General features: G+C 46.8%; 1 protein-coding gene across 1 annotated transcript; it reads left to right on the forward strand.

Moving 5' to 3' along the window:
- Positions 1-12,160: 12,160 nt before the first annotated feature.
- On the forward strand, positions 12,161-13,579 carry LOC123168686 (peroxidase P7). The gene is made up of 2 exons (XM_044586554.1): positions 12,161-12,492; positions 12,594-13,579. The coding sequence occupies exons 1-2, from the start codon at positions 12,271-12,273 to the stop codon at positions 13,344-13,346; spliced, it is 975 nt and encodes a 324-aa protein (XP_044442489.1). The 5' UTR covers positions 12,161-12,270; the 3' UTR covers positions 13,347-13,579.
- Positions 13,580-20,408: the final 6,829 nt, after the last annotated feature.

A 20,408-nucleotide genomic window follows, 5' to 3' on the forward strand; every position in this document is an offset into this window, starting at 1 on the left:
TTGGATGGTTTCCGATGGTCTCTCGTGGCTGTATATGGGGCAGCACAACCGGAGCTCAAACCAGATTTTTTAGCCGACCTGGTGCGGATCTGTGGAGATGAAACTCTGCCAATCCTAGTCGGTGGGGACTTTAATATTATTCGGAGGAGAGATGCAAAAAATAATGACAGTTTTGATGGGCGTTGTTCTATGATGTTTAACATGATTATCGAGAGTCTTAATTTGAGAGAAACTGAGCTCACCGGTAGACAATTTACATGGGCCAATTCGTTACCCACTCCGACTTATGAGAAGCTGGATAGGGTTCTCGCTAGTGTGGAATGGGAACAAAAATACCTATTGGTGTCGGTTCACGTGATGCTGAGAGTGATCTCAGATCACACACCCCTTCTTGTAGACTCGGGAGAGGCTACACACGTTGCGAACAAGAATGCTTTCTCTTTCGAACTAGGTTGGTTCGAGTGTTAGTGGAAGAACTAGTATTGAGAGATGGCAAAATAAAATCAGACATCTAAGACAGTTTTTGCGAGGTTGGGCCAGAAACGAGAGTGGGATTTACAGACAAGAAAAAGAGTGACTTACTCAATTAATTGAAGAGCTTGATTTAAAAGCTGAAAGTAATCTCCTTACGGTTAATGAGCAAAGCTCCAAGTCCGAAGTTGAGCGAGGCTTACGAGCTCTTCTTAGAGAAGAGGAGCTCAAGTGGGCATTACGCGCTAAAGTGCTTAAGGTTGTCCAAGGGGACGACAATACACAATTCTTCCATATGATTGTGAATGGTAAACATAGGAAGAAGAAAATCATACAGCTTGAACATGACGAGGGGACAATTGTGGGGCATGAGAATCTGAAAGCTTATATCTCTAATTACTATAAACAACTCTTTGGGCATCCGGAAGCAAGCACGGTGACCCTAGATGAGTCTGTTATTGGATGATATTCTCTCTGCACCGTTCATTGAGAAGGAGGTTCTAGAGGCAATCTCACAAATGAAACCGAACAAAGCACTGGGACCAGATGGGTTTCCAGCTGAATTCTGTAAGAAATGTTGGCATATTATTAAGAATGATCTTATGCCTATGTTTCTTGATTTATTTAACGGTCATCTAGAGTTGTTTCATCTTAACTTCGGCATGATTACGCTGTTGCCAAAGAAAGAAGAGGCAGTTCGGATCAAACAATTTAGGCCCATATGTTTTCTTAATGTGAGTTTCAAAATTTTCACAAAGGTGGGTACCAATAGATTGACACAGATTGCTCATTCAGTGGTACAACTGAGTCAGACAGCGTTCATGCCAGGGCGACACATACTGGAAGGGGTAGTCGTTTTGCATGAAACACTTCACGAAATTCATTCGAAGAAGCTAGATGGGGTTATCTTCAAAGTGGATTTTGAGAAGGCATATGATAAAGTTAAGTGGCCTTTCCTTCAGCAGGCAATGCGCATGAAAGGATTTAGTGAGACCTGGCGGAACCAAGTGGGTTCCCAAGTCCAGCAGGGTAGCGTCGGAATCAAGGTTAGCGACGATATCGGTCACTATTTTCAGACACATAAGGGTTTGAGACAAGGAGATTCCATGTCTCCTCTCTTATTTAATATAGTGGCCGATATGTTAACCACTCTTATTGGCAGAGCCAAGCAGCATGGTCAAGTGGAGAGTTTAGTTCCTCATCTGGTCGATGGAGGAGTGTCCATCCTACAGTATGCTGACGATACTATCTTGTTCATGGAACATGACATTGCTAAAGTGCGCAATACGAAACTTATATTATGTCTCTTCGAACAATTGTCTGGTTTAAAGATAAACTTTCACAAGAGTGAGTTGTTCTGCTTTGGGAAGGCCAAAGATGAGCAAGACACTTACAGACAATTGTTCGGGTGTGAATTGGGTTCTTTACCATTTAGTTATTTTGGTATATCGGTTCACCACCATAAGCTATCTAATAAATAATGAAAGTGTATCGAAGATCGAATTGAATAAAAACTTAGCTGTTGGAAGGGCAAGCTTATGTCTTATGGAGGTCTGCTAGTGCCGATTAATTCGGTATTGACTAGTATGCCGATGTTCCTTTTATCGTTCTTCGAAGTTCCGAAAGGGGTTCAGAGGGCATGTGGGCACAGATTTTGCGCAATAAGTATTTACAGTCGAAAACGCTTGCCCAGGTTACTATGAGACCAACTGATTCGCCATTTTGGAAAGGGCTTATGAGAACGAAGGACTTGTTCTTTCGTAGGGTCAAATTTTTGGTTGGCAATGGGATGTCCACAAGATTTTGGAAGGATACGTGGTTAGGAGAGACACCTCTAGCCGTACAATATCCCACCCTTTATAACATTGTGCAATGTAAGGAGGATTATGTAGGCACAGTTTTCCAAACGATTCCCTTGAATATTCAGTTCAGACGTGCGTTAGTTGGTGAGCGATGGAACGCCTAGATGCACTTGGTTCGGAGATTGATAGATGTTCAACTCTCCGACCAGCCGGATTCGACGCATTGGAAATTAGCTAAAAATGGTGTTTTTACGGTGAAATCCTTCTATATGGATTTGATTAACTCTGGCCCAATCTCAAGATCGTTACATATTTGGAAGATTAAAGTTCTCTTGCATATTAAAATTTTTATATTGTTTGTCCACAAGCAAGTAATAGTCACCAAGGACAACTTGATCAAGAGGCGATGGGTAGGTAGTTCACGTTGTTGTTTTGTGATCAGGATGAAACAATACAACATTTATTTCTCGAATGCCCACTCGCCAAATTGCTTTGGAGAACGATACATATAGCCTTCAACATTCATCCTCCAGTTGGCATTGAGTCGTTGTTTGGAACGTGGTTAGCTGGGGTTGAACATACTACTGCGGCTCGTATTCGGATTGGAATATGTGCGCTTCTGTGGGCTATATGGAACTGTAGGAATGATTTGATTTTTAACAGACAACACACTTTAACTTTCTTGCAGGTCATCTTCAGAGCTACCGCATGGATCCGTACGTGGTCCTTACCCACTCCTATGGACTCCAGGAAGCCTTTGGTTACTGGGTGCAACCAGTGGGAGATGGTAGCACGGGCTATATATTCAACCGGTTCGGATGGCGGTCGTATAACAAGATAGGAGTCTAGGAAGCTTATCCTTCATACTGCCGTACCGGTGGTGATTGTCAGCATGTATTTCTCTTTTATTTTTTTGCTTCGCTCCGCTTATGAGCTGTAATACTTTTAAGACATTGTGATACTTCGTGGATTGTTTAATAAGATGGTTGCATGCATCATCATGATGCAGAGGCCAGAAGCACGCCTCCATTTCCAAAAAAAAGTCAAGAAATAGAAGATTGGCATTGGTGCATCTCTACACACTTCAACTCCCACCATATACCCGGATTCTTCTTCATGCATTAGTAATCTAGTGAGCCCTTCAGTACATAAGATAAACATATAGGGTGAGAGCGGGTAAACCTGACAAACCCTCATAGATGTGAAGCAGTTAGAAAACTCATTACTAATGGCGAACCTAGAAATGTGTTGTTGTAACACACTCCATGATAAGGCTTAGCTAATTTGTGTTTAAACCAAGCTGAAGAAAAATCTGGGGTGGAGGATCTTACTCTGCAGTGACACAAATGGCGGTCACTTGTGAGACTTTGGGTCAGTTACCGTAAGATTTGTTTTACGGGCCTAGAGGTCATATCATTGTAGTTATTATCAGGGAAATTGTTGTCATCTCCTCGATCACCTCTATTCCCACGACCACAATATCAGGCCCTTCCATCATCGCCTCCCGAGCATACATGAACCGCTCACTGTTTTTTCTTTTGGGCGGCCAAACCAACCTCCAGTCACCCCATTCTAAGTCCTCTTCTTCCCAAATTCCAGCGCCACTCTGTCAACTTGTGTCGTCCCATCACCCCTCATGCATCACACAAGCATAGAATCTTATCATAAATCACATGATAGGACTTGTAGGGTTTACTCTTCCGTAGAGTAATTGAAGGAAATATGCCCTACAGGCAATAATAAAGTTATTATTTATTTCCTTATATCATGATAAATTTTTATTATTCATGCTAGAATTGTATTAACCGGAAACTTAGTACATGTGTGAATACATAGACAAACATAGTGTCACTAGTATGCGTCTACTTGACTAGCTCGTTAATCGAAGCTGGTTGAGTTTCCAAGCCATGGACATGAGTTGTCATTTGATTAACGGGATCACATCATTAGGAGAATGATGTGATTGACTTGACACATTCCGTTAGCTTAGCACTTGATCGTTTAGTATGTTGCTATTGCTTTCTTCATGACTTATACATGTTCCTATGACTATGAGATTATGCAACTCCCGTTTACCGGAGGAACACTTTGTGTGCTACCAAACGTCACAACGTAACTGGGTGATTATAAAGGTGCTCTACAGGTGTCTCCGAAGGTACTTGTTGGGTTGGCGTATTTCGAGATTAGGATTTGTCACTCCGATTGTCGGAGAGGTATCTCTAGGCCCACTCGGTAATGCACATCACTATAAGCCTTGCAAGCATTGCAGCTAATGAGTTAGTTGCGGGATGATATATTACGGAACGAGTACAGAGACTTGTCGGTAACGAGATTGAACTAGGTACTGAGATATCGACGATCGAATCTCGGGCAAGTAACATACCGATGACAAAGGGAACAACGTATGTTGTTATGCGGTTTGATCGATAAAGATCTTCGTAGAATATGTGGGAGCCAATATGAGCATCCAGGTTCCGCTATTGGTTATTGACCGGAGACGTGTCTCGGTCATGTCTACATAGTTCTCGAACCCATAGGGTCCGCACGCTTAAAGTTCGATGACAGTTATATTATGAGTTTATGTGTTTTGATGTACCGAAGGTAGTTCGGAGTCCCGGATGTGATCACGGACATGACGAGGAGTCCCGAAATGGTCGAGACGTAAAGATCGATATATTGGACGACTATATTTAGACACCGAAATGGTTCCGGGTGACATCGGGATAATGCCGGAGCACCGGGAGGTTATCGAAACCCCCCGGAAGGTATATGGGCCTTAATGGGCTTTAGTGGAAAGGAGGGGAAAGGAGCAAGGGAGGGCCCCCCCAAGCCCAATCCGAATTGGGAGGGGGGCCGCCCCCCCTTTCCTTCCTCCCTCCTTCCTCTTCCTTCCCTCTCCCTCTCCAAATAGGAAAAGGAGGAGTCCTACTCCCGGTGGGAGTAGGCCTCCCCCCCCCCCTTGGGCGCGCCTCCTCCCCTTGGCCGGCCCCCTCCTCCACTCCTTTATATACGGAGGAGGGGGGCACCACATAGACACAACAATTGATCTCTTGGATCTCTTAGCCGTGTGCGGTGCCCCCCTCCACCATAATCCACCTCGATAATATCGTAGCGGTGCTTAGGCGAAGCCCTGCGTCGGTAGAACATCATCATCGTCACCACGTCGTCGTGCTGACGGAACTCTCCCTCAAAGCTCGGCTGGATCGGAGTTCGAGGGACGTCATCGAGTTAAACGTGTGCTGAACTCGGAGGTGCCGTGCGTTCGGTACTTGATCGGTTGAATCGTGAAGACGTACGACTACATCAACCGCGTTGTGCTAACGCTTTCGCTTTCGGTCTACGAGGGTACGTAGACACACTCTCCCCTCTCGTTGCTATACATCACCATGATCCTGTGTGTGCGTAGGAAAATTTTGAAATTACTACGTTCCCCAACAGTAATATGGATGAATTTCATCAAAGGCTTTTTCATCTTCAACCTAACTCTCGACCTCATGAAAATCACCAACGAAATTCCCGGAGCTAATGCTAGAAATTCACCTACTTTGTAACCCATAACCTTGGCAACCAGTTTGTTAATGAGTCCACCAGGTACCTTCATCACTCAAATAGAAATATCAATGATATTCATGTCGGATGTATAGATATAATAAAAACTGTCATATTCTTTCAGTTGCACAACATAGTTACAGAATAGCCACGGTCTATCCTCCATTGCCGCTTTTAGTCCCCTAGATTGAAATTGGACCATGAGAAGATTTGGCTCTAATTCTCGAAACCATATATCCATTGTCAGCTTCCATGCCAAGTTGATTGTGGAGATGAAAAACTTCGGGCTGAAGCGCTTGTTTGCGCAATCCCTAGCTATTTTATTCCACCTTGCTAGTACCTTCATATTCTTAAACTAGGGATAGGACGTGTCAACCTATAGATTAGGATTATTGAAGTGAGAGACAAGCACACATCCAGGAATAAGTATCTAGGGAGAACATGAGCTCTCTCAGAGCTTAGCCACTGTCGGCCGTCGGATCGTTTACTTGATGCGTTTAGGACCGTCGGATCTCGCTCGTGGAAGACCTTGGCCGTTGGATTGAAAAAAGTTACAGCTACAATGAATAGTTACCGTCTCGTTCATGCAACCGCGCGTAAATAGCCAGCCCTGCCGGGGGCATTTTCGTCATTTCACTCACAGGGATATAAAAGCCAGCCGCTCCTGTGGAGACGACCTAGCCGCTGCCTTCCTCCTCCCGCACCCGCCCCCTCCTCTCCCACTCGCCACCCCCTCTCCTCTTCCCCCCGCCTCGCCTCTCTCTTCCCCTCCAAACCTTAGGCCCGCGCCCGCCTCCCTTCCCCGCCGACGGCCGCCGCCGCCGCCGCTCGCCTGGACACCCATCCTCGAGCTCAGGCCGCTCATCTAGAGAGAAGGAGATGGGGGTTGCGGGCGACGAGGCTGACGCGCCGTCGTCCCGTCTTCTGCGAGATCGACGAGAGCCAATCCCATGCCGCCGCCATCTCCTTCACCCAGCTGGCCGCTGTCTCGACCTCCTCCTTCTCTTCCGTGGTGACCTCTCCTCCTCCGCGGTACTCGGCAGAGGCAGCATGAGCAGCCGTCGCACTACGCGAGATAGCGTCCTCCTAGGCCGCATCTGAGAGGAACCAGGACCTCGTGGCGAGGTGAGCCATGGCGGCGACGCGCCTGTGCTGGCGCCCGCGGCTGCCCCGTCCTTGACCATCACCCACCCCCTCAGGCAGGGAGAGACGTGGTGGCGTTAAGGAGAGCTCTGCCGCCGTGGTGTCGCTTCTTCCTCCGGTCCACCGCTGCACTCCGGACCGTCATCCTCGTGTTCATCCTCTCTCTCTCTCTCTTTCTCTCTAATCCTCATCATAATTTTCTTACTGCTGATCCGGTTTCATGTATGCCCACAAGGTGTTTGACAAAAATCCAAGTACTCTGCACAGAAGATTAGCCATCACATGTAATACATTACATAAATTAAAAACATATATTTAGAAATGGTCTGGATTTGGCCCAAGGCTGTGTCCTTGCTATCTGGAAATGAAGTTTTGTTCTCATCCAAGTGCTATTGGAGACGAGCCGGTGGCAGGGTAGTATGATTAACCTTTCTGCATATGCATATTGTTGGTCTGCTTCTTTTGGGCTTACACTGACTATATTTGCCCGGTCAACTTAGAACAACTTTTTTGTGCCTCTCAGATTCCTACAGTAGAAATGATGCCCTTTCCAAGCATTAGTTGTTAGTCTTAATCAATTTGTACAATTTTGGCAGCAACCGCGGGTGGCTTCCTCCGTTGTTCCTTGTTCGATCTGGCGCTTGCAAGGTATTTTGAAGAACTCTTTTAATGGGGCATTGTATGATGTGCTATGGAAGTAAAGGATTTTGTTTGAGGCCTCCCCTTATATCTAGGGGAAATAAATCATTGTTATGCATTATTCTTAGTGGCCATGCCTCTGCAAATCAACTTATTCTAGATGCTGGTGTCGTGATGGTGGTTCACCCCTTACATGTTGGATAATTCTATATTTTCTAGAGAGAGAGAGAGGATCACGATCTTGCTTGTGTCCTGTAATCAGATTTAAATGACACTCTTTTTGTAGTAGATAGGCACATGGTTCATTGTTGTCTTGCTAGACGTGTGTGGCAGATGCCAGTGTGTTTATCTGTACATATAGCGGCCTCTTCGATTTTTTCTTCCTCTAGGAGATGATGCTAAAAATGATCACATTTATGAAGTTATGCTCTGCTTTGGCTCATGTTTTTATCTTAATCCAAGTAATTGGTTTTCTCTTTTGTCGACGAGGTCCATCATGGTGGCGCTCTAGACGAGGCGTGCTGAACCTGGACCGGCCTCTTCTCGGCAAGCACGGATCGCAGGGTCGTCTTCCTCTCTGGCCTCTTCCACACCGTCATGGATGACACATACTAGGTGAAATGTTGTCTTCTCCAAAATATTCTTTGTGATAATTAATTTTATAGTAAGTGCTATTGCCTGAATGCTTTTAGTTTCCACCCTCAGAGAGACATTTTATCTTGAGAATATTCTGTATCATTGAGAGATTGTATTGTCACTGCAACTTTAAATAAATTCACTTTGAACTACATAACCTTTTCCTCTTTATTTCAAACAGCGTGATCATGTTTTCAAAACACCATTTTGTATGCCCTTGTGTAGGTTGATCTTCTGATTTCATTTTGCTCAGATATGGGCTTGGGCTCGGTCATTTTATTTGGTCATGATGATGGCGGCTTGCTGGCCCTGAGGACTGCAGAAAAGTTACGCGCTTCTGGAGATTCTAGGAAGGTACAATATTGTGATATTGCCGCACCTAGCAATCATTGACATCGTGTGGTTGTTTTGTGCTTCGTGGTGATACTAAAATCTTTAGGATGCCCTCACTGGTCAACATGGTTAACTTCAGATGCATGTTATAGAAAGTTGGATTTAATTTACATTTCACTTTAAACTTTCTACATTCATTTTCTATATCAGCTACAAGATATGTCACCATGCTAAAAATTCCTCCCTGCAGCTTCCGACCATCATTACAACTGTCAGAAGGAAGGCTTCTATCATCTACTTAGAACCAAGTATTTCAATCATGTGGCCTTCAGCTTTGCTTACACTCGTGTAACATATGAATTCAACCTTGATCGTACTGCTCCTTATAAACCAGTGGATCATCTTTTTGCTATGCCCTCCTGTTAAATGTTGTCATTGTACTGTGCTCTCCTTGTCAAATGTCAGTTTTGTTCCTTGCTTCCATCTGCCCATCATTTTCACACGTAATGCATGGCAAACCATGCCCTCCTATCCCCTTTTTTGAATGAATGTTGTGATCATGCAAAATATGTATCCTCTCTACATTCTCTTCTCCGTTATGATCATACAAAAGAGCTATCATGTCTGCCAATGGCAGATATGTTGGTTTCTATATAAATTTAGTTGTCTCTTCATTCATCATCTGATTTAAAATTATGTATTCACAGAGATACTTAATACGGAAATCAATAGTTTTTTTTCAAACGATGAACAATTTTTGTTGCCCGCCGTCTGGCGGGCAACGTGCGGCAAGCCGCGCCCCCTATCTAGTAATACATGATAATGGAGCCAAAGCTTGGAAAAACATGTGCATCCTAATCAGTTTCCTTCAAACTTGTATGGTTGTATCTATGGCCAAGTCTGTTTAACATTTAAAAGTGGCCAGACTGTATCGATGCTTAATCTTTAGGACGATGATTAAGATGTAAATATGTAGTTTGACCCCCATAGTGCCAAGACACACAAAATGCATATGTATTCTAAATGGAATGCTGGACTTTCCTTGCCTTTTGTGGTAAAACTATGGAAGTTTGATAGTGATGTTTCGTGCAACTGTTTAAATATACTACTTAGGCAGGAAAATGTACCAACAACCCAGCTAGTTGCCATGCATTATACAACCAGCACATAACTATATACATAGTATTATTGCTATAGCCATCAACAAAAATATACATCAACTTGATTATTACGTGCGTGAATCTTCTCCAAATGATAGCGCTCAACGCGCTAACATCGAGTCATGTATATGAAAGCATGAGCTAGAATATAAAGAAATTATGAAGTAAAAAAACTACTTAACAAATATGGTGCATACATGCACAAATTTTCTGGAACTGAACTCCAATTTTGAATCACATCAAAGAAGTAGTTAACACTTAGTTTTGCGAACGTTGACGCCCAAACGTGGCAAGAGAAACAAAGTGGGAAGGAACACAAACAATGGCTTGAACCTATTGGAAGATGAAGCCAAATTAACAGTCGGATGCCGCCATTGGATTGCCCTAGAATATTACAATGGATATAAAAGATTAAGGGCAACTCAAATCTAAGCTCGGACCCGAAAGTTATGATAAGATCAAAGGGGTTCTTTTTTTTTCTCAGAAACCTCAATTTAATGATTTGTTTATTTGTAGGGAAACGTTTGCTACCGGTTAGCCGGCCAAAGATTTGGGCCAGCCTCGCACGCGTGGTTTGATGCGTCCAGATCGGATGCTCACGTTTTCCTCCTCAACCGCACTCGCACGCATCCACGTGCTGGAGGGTCCACCACCGCTTGGGATGCAACTTTATCCCTTCGCCTGCGTCGCCTACTCCATTCTCCACCACTCGTTTTTCTTTTTTCCACAACAACCTCCGACCCCTGCTGCCGCACTACGGCGACCAACACAGGGAGGCGTTGCAACCAGAACATGCCCTCACCGACGACTTTATTTTTTGCTGAAACCGGTGACTTTTTTTTTTGCTGGAACTGGCTAGTTCATTTGCTACATCGGATTTTTGTTTGAGTTTGCTGCTATGTCTTTTTGTTGTAACCTTGGTAAATTCTGGCGGAACCGGCCAATCCTTTTGCTTCAACTGACCACTGAGATTTTTGTTCACTAACAATTTTTTTTGCTGGAGCCGGCTAGTTCATTTGCTAAATCGAACATTGTTGGAGTTTGATGTCGTGTCTTTTTTTGCTGGAACCTTTGTTAATTCTAGTTGGAACCGGGCAATTTTTTTGCTTCAACTGAACACGATGGTGCTCGAATTTTTTTGTTGCTCGGATTTTTTGTTGCGAACATGATGGTGCTAGTTCGACGATGACGGTGAGGCAAGAATTGTTGCAACCAATGTGCCCGCGAGCTGGAACCGGCAGGCGTCAAAAGCTACATCCACGGTGACCATGCCCTGGGATCCACCGGCAGTCGTGTTACAGCCCCAACGGAGGGGGCGGGCCCTCACCGGTGCTCGTTGGCCATGGCCACGGCCAGGACGACGACATAATTTACTTGCGGTGAGCGCGTGGGGCAGCAGGGGGGGGGGGAGGGGGACCAAATCTTATGCTATCAGTCACCTATTTGTATGGGAAAATTATCCGTCTCATAAATATTACCTTCATCCCAAATTCAGGACAAAGGGAGGGAGGTGACAGCCCATCGAATAACATACAATCGTCAGACCAATCTGTCAATTTTAGCTTTTACCTTTACTCCATCATTTTATTCTTCCTAGTTCTTCGTAGTTTTTCGTATTCGATGACAGCGAACCTCGAGGCCTTAGGGCGGTAAGGCCGACCGATGGCAGCCCATAGTCACCGTGCGTCCTGACAAGGTCCGCCGTGGGTGTGTGGAGTTTTGGGTCTTGAAGAGACCTCGCCGGCATGTCTTATGTACCACGTTCCAGCAAGGCTCCCCCGGCGACGTGTGCTGTGTATCTTGCTGGAGCCGGGGCGCGCAGCACTGTGACGTGTTCGTGTGCAAAGAGCAAATTCTTAGGTTCTTGATATATTTCATAAATAATTCAAATATACTTATATATAAGGCTGGCTGTCTGTAAGGTGTGCATATATACATACCAGGTTTCCAGTTCCAGCGTGGTGTGTTTGAAGGATGTTTTCTCGAACCGTGCCAAAATCGTCTGCTAAGTCGTACTACTCGCCTTTTGAACTAGCCAAACAGCCCAAGTGGACAACATGCATCTTTGTGTTTCTACAGCATTTCAACGGTTTGTGCTAACACCCTTTGGTTCCAGCGAAACGATTGGATTCTCGCCGTGGACAATTGCACCATCCAAGCAAGCAACCGTGTCGACGGGATTACATCCATAATTTTATGTAATGCAAGCTAGGTGCGTGTATTAGTTAGCCTGTCAATTCCCTGCGCTTTTGTTTTCTCTTCTTCCTGCCGTGACCTCGTCAAGGTTCCGGCCAAGATGCACGAGGCGGCAGACAGACCAGAGACCTTGTCAGTCGAGCAGAGCGTTCGCACATTCGCACGCGCGTGAAGGAAGACAGCAGCACAAACCGAACTCTATATAAGCCTATGCTTCCCACTCGATGATCCACTGCAACTAGCCGATAGTAAGCCATAAGCATCTCACTCTCTCCTTGCTTGATTCTTCTGCACCGTGCAGCGATCGCTCTCATCATCAGTCAGCCACTCAGCCTACAGGCATGGCGTCCTCCAGCGTCCCTTCTTGGGTTGCACTTGCGCTGCTCCTCTTGGTTGCTCTCGCTGCCACCGCTAATGGCGACGACCTCTCCCCGGGTTACTACGAGAAGACGTGCCCCAACGTGCAGCGCGTCGTGCGGTCAGTGATGGCGAGCAGCGTCGCCGCCCAGCCGAGGATGGCGCCCGCCGTCCTCCGTCTCTTCTTCCACGACTGCTTCATCAACGTATATACGCATCTCTATACCACTTCTACATATATTCTTACCTAGGAGTACTATATATGGTTCCATTTGCTAAATACTACGATTCACATATGGCGTGACAGGGATGTGATGCTTCTGTTCTCCTGGACGCAACTCCCTTCTCCCCCGGCGAGAAGGATGTGGAACCGAACGTCTCCCTCACCGGCTACACCGTCATCGACGACATCAAGTCCGCGCTGGAGCACGACTGCCCGGCCACCGTCTCCTGCGCCGACGTCATCGCCCTCGCGTCCCGCGACGCCGTCGCCCTGCTCGGAGGTCCCACCTGGAGCGTGCCCCTCGGCCGCAAGGACTCGCGCTTCGCCGCCGACCTGGTATCCACCAAGAACGGCCTCCCCAGCCCGCACGACGACCTCGGCGAGCTCATCAAAATGTTTTCAAAGCTCAACCTTGACGCTCGTGACATGACCGCGCTCTCCGGTGCCCACACTGTCGGGATGGCCAGCTGCGATACTTACAGGGACCGCGTCTACGGCACCGACCGCGATGAGGAGATCGACCCATACTTCGCACAGACCACGCAGCAGACGTGCCAAGGTCCTTCTGGTAAGGCGCCGTTTGACGTGCAGACGCCGATGAGGTTCGACAACGCTTACTACAAGAACCTTATCGCGCGGCGCGGTCTCCTTTCCTCGGACCAGACTCTCTACGGCGGTGGAGGCCTGCAAGACAGTCTCGTGGAGATGTACAGCGCCGAAGGTGAGGCCTTCGCGAGGGACTTCGCCAAGGCCATGGTGAAGATGGGAAACGTGCCTCCGCCCCAGGGAATGCCCGTGGAGGTGAGGCTCAAGTGCTCCATGGCAAACAACTATTGATTGCTTGATCCCAAGTGCATCATGCAACCCGGCCTGATCATATTGGATTCAGTTAAATGTACAAATTGTAACAGTACTAGTACGTGTTCAATTTTTAATTCTTTTGCCCATACAATGTCGTCTCAACAAATGTTCGACACAAATGTTCCCATACATGTGTGCCTGTGTAATAAATGGTGTTTGTAAAGTTTGTTTGAACGGGAAATATATAATGATCTCATGTTCGATTGTTATATAATGAGCTTGCATTTTATTGTTATGTTTAGAGAAAAATGTATTTTTCATCCCTCAACTCTTCGCTGAGTTTAGTTTTCGTCCCTCAACTCTAAAACCGAATAGAGTGCACCCCGAAATCTCGAAACCGGTCATTTTTCGTCCCTGCGACTGAGTCAACCCAGTTTTGACCACGTGTGAACAGTACGTCCGATGAACAGTAAATTCGGAAAAATAGCCAAAAAAAATCTGAATTTTTTTGACATCGAAGATACTCAGGTAGGCCACATGCATGCAAATTTTTATCATGTTTGGAAGTTCGAGGAGCTCGCAGCAAAAAAACAAAAATAAATCTACTCTGAAGTGAACAGTAATTAAAAAAAGAAAACAAGTCAAATTTTTTTGAAATTTTTTGGCATCGAAGATGCTCGGGTGGGCAAGGTGCATACAAATTTTCGTGGTAAAATAAGATCCGAGGGTTTGGAAACCACCCGAAGCGCCACGTACGATATTTTGTTTTTATTGGCACGACCTTCTCGGATGTTATTTGAGAAAATATGTACGCACCTTGCACACCCGAGCATCTTCGATAGATTTTTTTGCTTATTTTTTGAATTTACTGTTTACTTCAGAGTAGATTTACTTTTTTTTTGCTGCGAGCTCCTTGAACTTCCAAGCATGACGAAAATTTGCACGCACGTGGCGCACCTGAGTATCTTCGATGTCATAAAATTTCAGATTGTTTTTGCTATTTTTTTTGAATTTACTGTTCATCGGATGTACTGTTCACACGTGGTCAAAACCGGGTTGACTCAGTCGCAGGGACGAAAAATGACCGGTTTCGAGAGTTCGGGGTGCACTCTGTCTGGTTTTCTCTTATACTTTTCTCTTATATTTATGCACTTGGAAATATCACAATCATGTTTGGCTTCATATGAACAAGAGAGAAAAAGAGATGACACATAGCTATTACTTACAAACCCTCAGCCCGAAAGGAGTCTACACACATCACCATGAGAGGATTACAAAGAAACAATTGTTGGTGATGCTGACGGAGATGGCGTAGATGTCTCCGTCGTCATTCAGGCACCGCTGGAGGAAAGGGGGAGAGGCCCCTCCTTCTTTTTCTTCCTTGGCCTTCTCCCCGGCATGGATAGTTGTTTCCCCTCTATTTTTCATGGCTATGGTGGAGAGCACCTTCCCCGAGATTGGATCTCAGTTTCGACAACAGTTTTCTGCCTCCCATTGCTGTTTTATCTCCCTATATGGATATTCGTAACTCCGTAAAATAGGACGGTGGATATTTCTTCACCAACCTTCGCCAACGATGGTGCCGCAGCTGGACTAGGGCCAGAAGCACTTCGCCCCCACCCACACTAGCGCATATCTGAGGAAGCGGTAATGGATCCCAAGCGACGGGGTGGAGGAATGAGTCTGAAGAGGTCGGGCGAGCCCAAAAGGGCCACACGGCTGATCGGACACATGGTGCGTCTGGGCGTGCGGGGGAGGGGGAGATCGCCGGTGTGGGAGTGGTAGCCGGCAGAAGCTCTCTCTCTCTCTCTCTCTCTCTCTCTCTCTCTCTCTCTCTCTCTCTCTCTCTCTCTCTCTCTCACACACACACACACACACCCCAAAAGTGAAGAGAAGTTGGTCGTGGGTCATGCATTCTTTTCTTCATCATAATACAATAGTCAACCAGAGCTTTTAAAGATCATTCTTATTAGCAGGGCCATCAACGATGACATACACATCAACATGGTTAATTAAGTGCATGAATCTGCTCCTAGTCATTGCACTCAACGCGCTAATGTTGAGAGTCATGCTTGCATACGAAAGCATGAACTAGAAATAAAATGGAATGTGAAGAAGTCAAACAAAATACTCCCTTTGTTTCGTTTTTGTTGTCCCCATTTGTATACGTGATTTGTACTACCGTAGTTCTCCCTTCGCGACAAGAAAAAACGGGATGGAGGGAGTACTTAACAAATATGGGATGTACGTGTACAATGTTTCTGGAGTTGAACTTCAATTTTGAATCGGAGCAAAGAGATAGACAACAGTAGGTTTTGCAAATTCCTTCCTAAAAATTTCAATTATATAAGGCCGACTGAAAGGTGTGCATACAACCAGAAAGCGTGTGTTTAGACCGTGTTTTCTCAGACCGTGCAAAAGTCGACTGCTCATCTTTTGAACTAGGCAAACAGCCCAAGTGGACAACATGCATGTTTGCAATTCAACGCTTTGTGCCAGCCCGTTCTCTAACACCCTTTGTGTTTGCAATTCAACGGATCAATTAAGATTCTCGGCCTGGAGAATTGCACCATCCAAGCAAGCAACCATGTCGACACATCCTTAATTTTGTGCAATTCAAGCTAGGTTCCAGGGTAAAAAAAAAAAAAAAAAAAAAAGCTAGGTTCGTGCATTAGTTAGCCTGTCAATTCCCTGCGCTTTTGTTTTCTCTTCTTCGGTCCGCTCCTGATCTCGTCAGCCTTCCGGCCAAGAAGCACGAGGCTGCAGCCTTCCGGCCAATATTGCCGCAAATTTGATAAATTTGACCTATAGACGAAATCAAATCACGGAATGAACTTTTCGTGAAACTATTTCACGCGGCTGACTTTTTGTGTGACGCCCGACACGAATGCGCCACACTACATTGTGCAACGCCTCACAGATAGGCGCTACACGGCCAGCGTCGCACCCGTATGATCAGAAAATTACTAAGTCTGTGTGCAGCGCCTGAGAGCTAGGCGCCCTATACAGTGCAGCGCCTAGCTCCTAGGCGTTGCACTAGTGCAGCACCTAGCTCCCAGGCGTTGCATTGGTGCAGCGCCTGAGAGCTATGCGCCACGGGTCAGCCACGTGAAATAGTTTCACGGATAATTCATTATGTGATTTGATTTTGTCTATAGGTCAAATTTGTCAAATTAATTTGCCAATATTGCAGAGCGTCGCACATGCGCACCCGCCTAAAAGCATGCAGCTTTACACGTGCAGGGAGAAGGCAGCACTAATCGAACTATATATAAGTACGTGCTTCCATTCATGTTCCACACACTCGTGTACTGCAACTTAGCTAATTCATAAGCTAAGCATCTCACTCTTCCCTGCCTGCTTGATCCTTCTAATCAACACGCACCAGTCAATACGCATGGCGTCCTCCGGGGGCATTCTTTTTTTTTCTTGAAACGGAGGCAAAAGATTTGCCTCATATATTAAATAAGGAGAGGAGATTTTGTTACAACACACACCCCAAAATACAGCATGACAATTATTCTCGCAATAGAAAAGACCCTAACTTCTTTGCCCCGGCGGTGATCCAAAGGTTTGCATCGTCGATGATGGTGTTGAGTAGAGTTGGCGGAGGCTTGCTCTTATGCTGGAACACTCTTGCGTTTCTCTCATTCCAAATGACCCACGACACAAGCATGGTGATCGAGGCCTTCGCTTTTCGGTTGGTGGTGCCCACGACGCTCATGCTCGCCCACCATGTCTTGACTGAGTCGAAGGAGCTCCACGCCGACGTGTCCATGTCGTGTATGAGAAATTTCTGAATAACCAAATGCCAAAGCCTCAACGTGAAGCGGCATCTGAAGAATAGATGTGTTCCACATTCTTGCACTCCCCTGCACAAGGGGCAAGGGCCACAATTTGGCCAACCCCGCTTAGCCAGTCTATCGGCGGTCCAAATTCTATCTCGCAGTGCGAGCCAAGCAAAGAACTTGACCTTCGGTGGGGCCCAAGGCTTCCAAACCATTTGGTCCATGGGGGAGAGGACCAAACCCTCAAATTGTGCCCGGTAAGCAGAGGCCGCAGAGTAATGCCCAGAGTCCGCGTGTTTCCATACTATGTCGTCCTCAGCAAGCTCATCAAGATGCACCTCATGCAGAAGCATCCAAAGGGTGAAGAATTGTGCTACATGTTCGGTGGAAACAACCGCAGGTGGCCTGATTTTGAGGATCCACGCGTTTTCCTTGAGGGCCTCCCGTACCTTCCAATGTTTCCGCGATGAAGACTCGTAGATGAGAGGAGCAATGTCCTTGGGCTTGCGCCCAAGAAGCCAAGGGGATTCCCAGAAGGGTGTCTTCGCCCCATTCCCGACCTTGATTGTGGTGCTAGCATAGAAGAAGTTAAGATCTTCCTCATCACACGGGTTACCTCTCCCAACCCACAATTTTGTTGGCTCCTTCCATTCATACCAAGGCCATCGCAGTCTCAAGGCCCGCGCGAACTTATTGGTGTTTAGGACCCCAAGCCCACCATAAGCAAGCGGCCGACAAACAATGTCCCAATTGATCTTGCATTTTGCCCCGGTTGTCTTATCTGACCCAGACCACAGGAAGGCCCTCTCAAACTTGTCGATGTTTTGGAGGATGGTGGGCTGTATGACAAGCGGCGTGATGAAGTAGATCACTTGGGAAGCGAGCACCGACTTGACAAGATCCGCGCGCCCAATGGTGGTGATGTTCTGGCCCTCATATGTTGTCAATCTGCTTGCCACCTTGTCCACAAGGTATTGCAAGTCAACGATCTTTAGCTTCCACACAGAGAGTGGTAGGCCCAAATATCGTAGTGGGAAGGAGGCCCTAACAGCCGGCAGCCCTTGGGTGATTTGCCCCAAGTCAAGGTTACCGCACCGAATCGGAACCATCGAGCTCTTATGGAAATTGGTGCACAGACCGGTGACATCCCCAAAGCCTCTCAGAATAGTCGCAAGGTTGTCCACATCACTTTTAATCGGAGCTACAAACACGGCTGCGTCGTCCGCATAGAGGGAGGTACGCACCATGACACCTCTCCCTCGGAGCTTATGAAGCAGCCCCTTTTTTGTCGCTATGTCGAGGATACGCTGTAGGGGGTCAATAGCTATGACAAACAAGAGTGGAGAGACGGGGTCCCCTTGGCGTAGCCCCTGGCCGTGCTTGATGGGAGCACCAGGTACTCCATTCAAGAGGATCCTCGAAGATGAGGAACATAGGAGTGCCGCAATCCACTCTCGAAATTTGCTTGGGAAACCTCGTCTCCGAAGGAGGTCAAGCAAATACTCCCATTTGACAGAGTCAAAGGCCTTGCGAATGTCCAACTTGAATAGCAGGGAGGGGGTCTTGCTCTTGTGAAGGCGCCGCGCGAGGTTTCGAACATACATGAAGTTGTCGTGGATGCTCCGTGTTTTGATGAAAGCACTTTGAGCGTTGGAGACGAGGGTGGACATATGCGGTCCAAGCCTTATGGAGAGCACTTTTGCAATGATCTTGGCGATTCCATGAATGAGACTGATGGTCCTATAATCAACGATGCTCTCCGCCCCATCCTTCTTGGGAAGCAGCACAACATTCGCAGAATTGAGCCAGTAAGATTTGTTGTGTGGAGGGAGTCAAAGCATTGAATCACCCTCATGAGGTCGTGCTTGATGATGCCCCAACACTTCTTGAAGAAGAGGCCGGTGAAGCCATCCGGCCCAGGCGCCTTGTCGCTAGGCATGCTATTTATTGCCTCGATGACCTCCTCCTCGGAGAAGGGAGAGTCAAGCTCCTGTAGGTCATGCGACTCCGGGTTAAGTTCCTCCCAATTGAAGTCCTTTGTGCTTGCACTTCCCCTTTTCATTATATGCGAGAAATGGTCGTGAATTATTTTTTCCTTGGCGTTGTGCTCGGTCACCCACCCTTGATCATTCATGATACGGTGAATGTGGTTTTTCCTCCTTCGCGCATTAACCCGGCGATGAAAGAACTTTGTGTTGGCATCACCTTCTTTGATGTTTGCAATTCTGGCACATTGCTTCTTGCGTGCTTTCTCGAGCACAGCCAGGCTTATGACCCTTCTCTTGAGCCTAGCCCGAAGGTCGAGCTCCTCGGGGGAGAGCAGCCTTCTCTCCTGAGCAATGTCGAGGCGTAGGATCACCAAGAGGGCGGCATGGAGATGGACCTTAGCTTTAGAGAAGAGACCCCTACTCCACTGTGAGAGGCGCATCGCCGTTTTCTTTAGCTTGTGGAAAAGGATAATGTGTGGCTCGGTGTGCTCAACGGGCTCGACCCAGGCCTTTTGGACCACCTCACTGAAGCCGGGCATAGAAGTCCAAAAGTTCTCAAATTTGAAAGTCTTAGGCCTCCTAGGACCCTTATCATCGGCGAGCAGGAGCGGGCAATGGTCGGATAGGGATGAAGAAAGTGCATGGAGCACGTGGTCGTTGAAGGTGGTGTCCCAGTCCGCATTGCAAAAGAAGGAGTCAAGCTTGCTCAGGGTTGGGTTTGCCCTCTCGTTGCTCCAGGTGAACCTCCTATTCTGGAGGTGGATTTCTTTAAGCTCACAACTAGTGAGAGTTGCACGGAACCGGTTGATTCGACTGGTGTTAACGTTCCGCTTGTTTTTATCCCTTGCCCGATAAATCTGGTTGAAATCCCCGGAGGCGATCCAAGCGACCCCAACAGGCGGCTTCTGGCTAATGAGCTCGGCAAAGAACGCATCTTTGAGCGAAGGGTCGGTCGGGCCGTAGACGGTTGTGATCTTAAATCGCACGCCCGAATCCCTGACACGAACCATGGCTGAGAGGCAATAGGTTGTAAAGGTGATGTTGGACATCTCCAGCAAGAGATCATCCCAAAGCAGGAGGATGCCTCCCCTCGTGCCATTTGCCGGGCGTTGCGCAAAGCTGCATAACCTATGGCCCCCCAAAAACGCGGCCGTGAACTGGTCGATATTGTCAAGCTTCGTCTCCTGGAGACATACCACATGGCAGGACGAGGAAGCAATGGTTGCGTTAACTGTGGACCGCCTATCCGGGCAGTTAAGGCCCCTAACATTCCAGCTCAAGAAGTTGATCGGTTGAGCTAACATGATTAAACATGAGATCCC

Source organism: Triticum aestivum, chromosome 7D (assembly GCF_018294505.1).
Source record: "Triticum aestivum cultivar Chinese Spring chromosome 7D, IWGSC CS RefSeq v2.1, whole genome shotgun sequence".
In the NCBI taxonomy this organism is placed as follows: Eukaryota; Viridiplantae; Streptophyta; class Magnoliopsida; order Poales; family Poaceae; genus Triticum; species Triticum aestivum.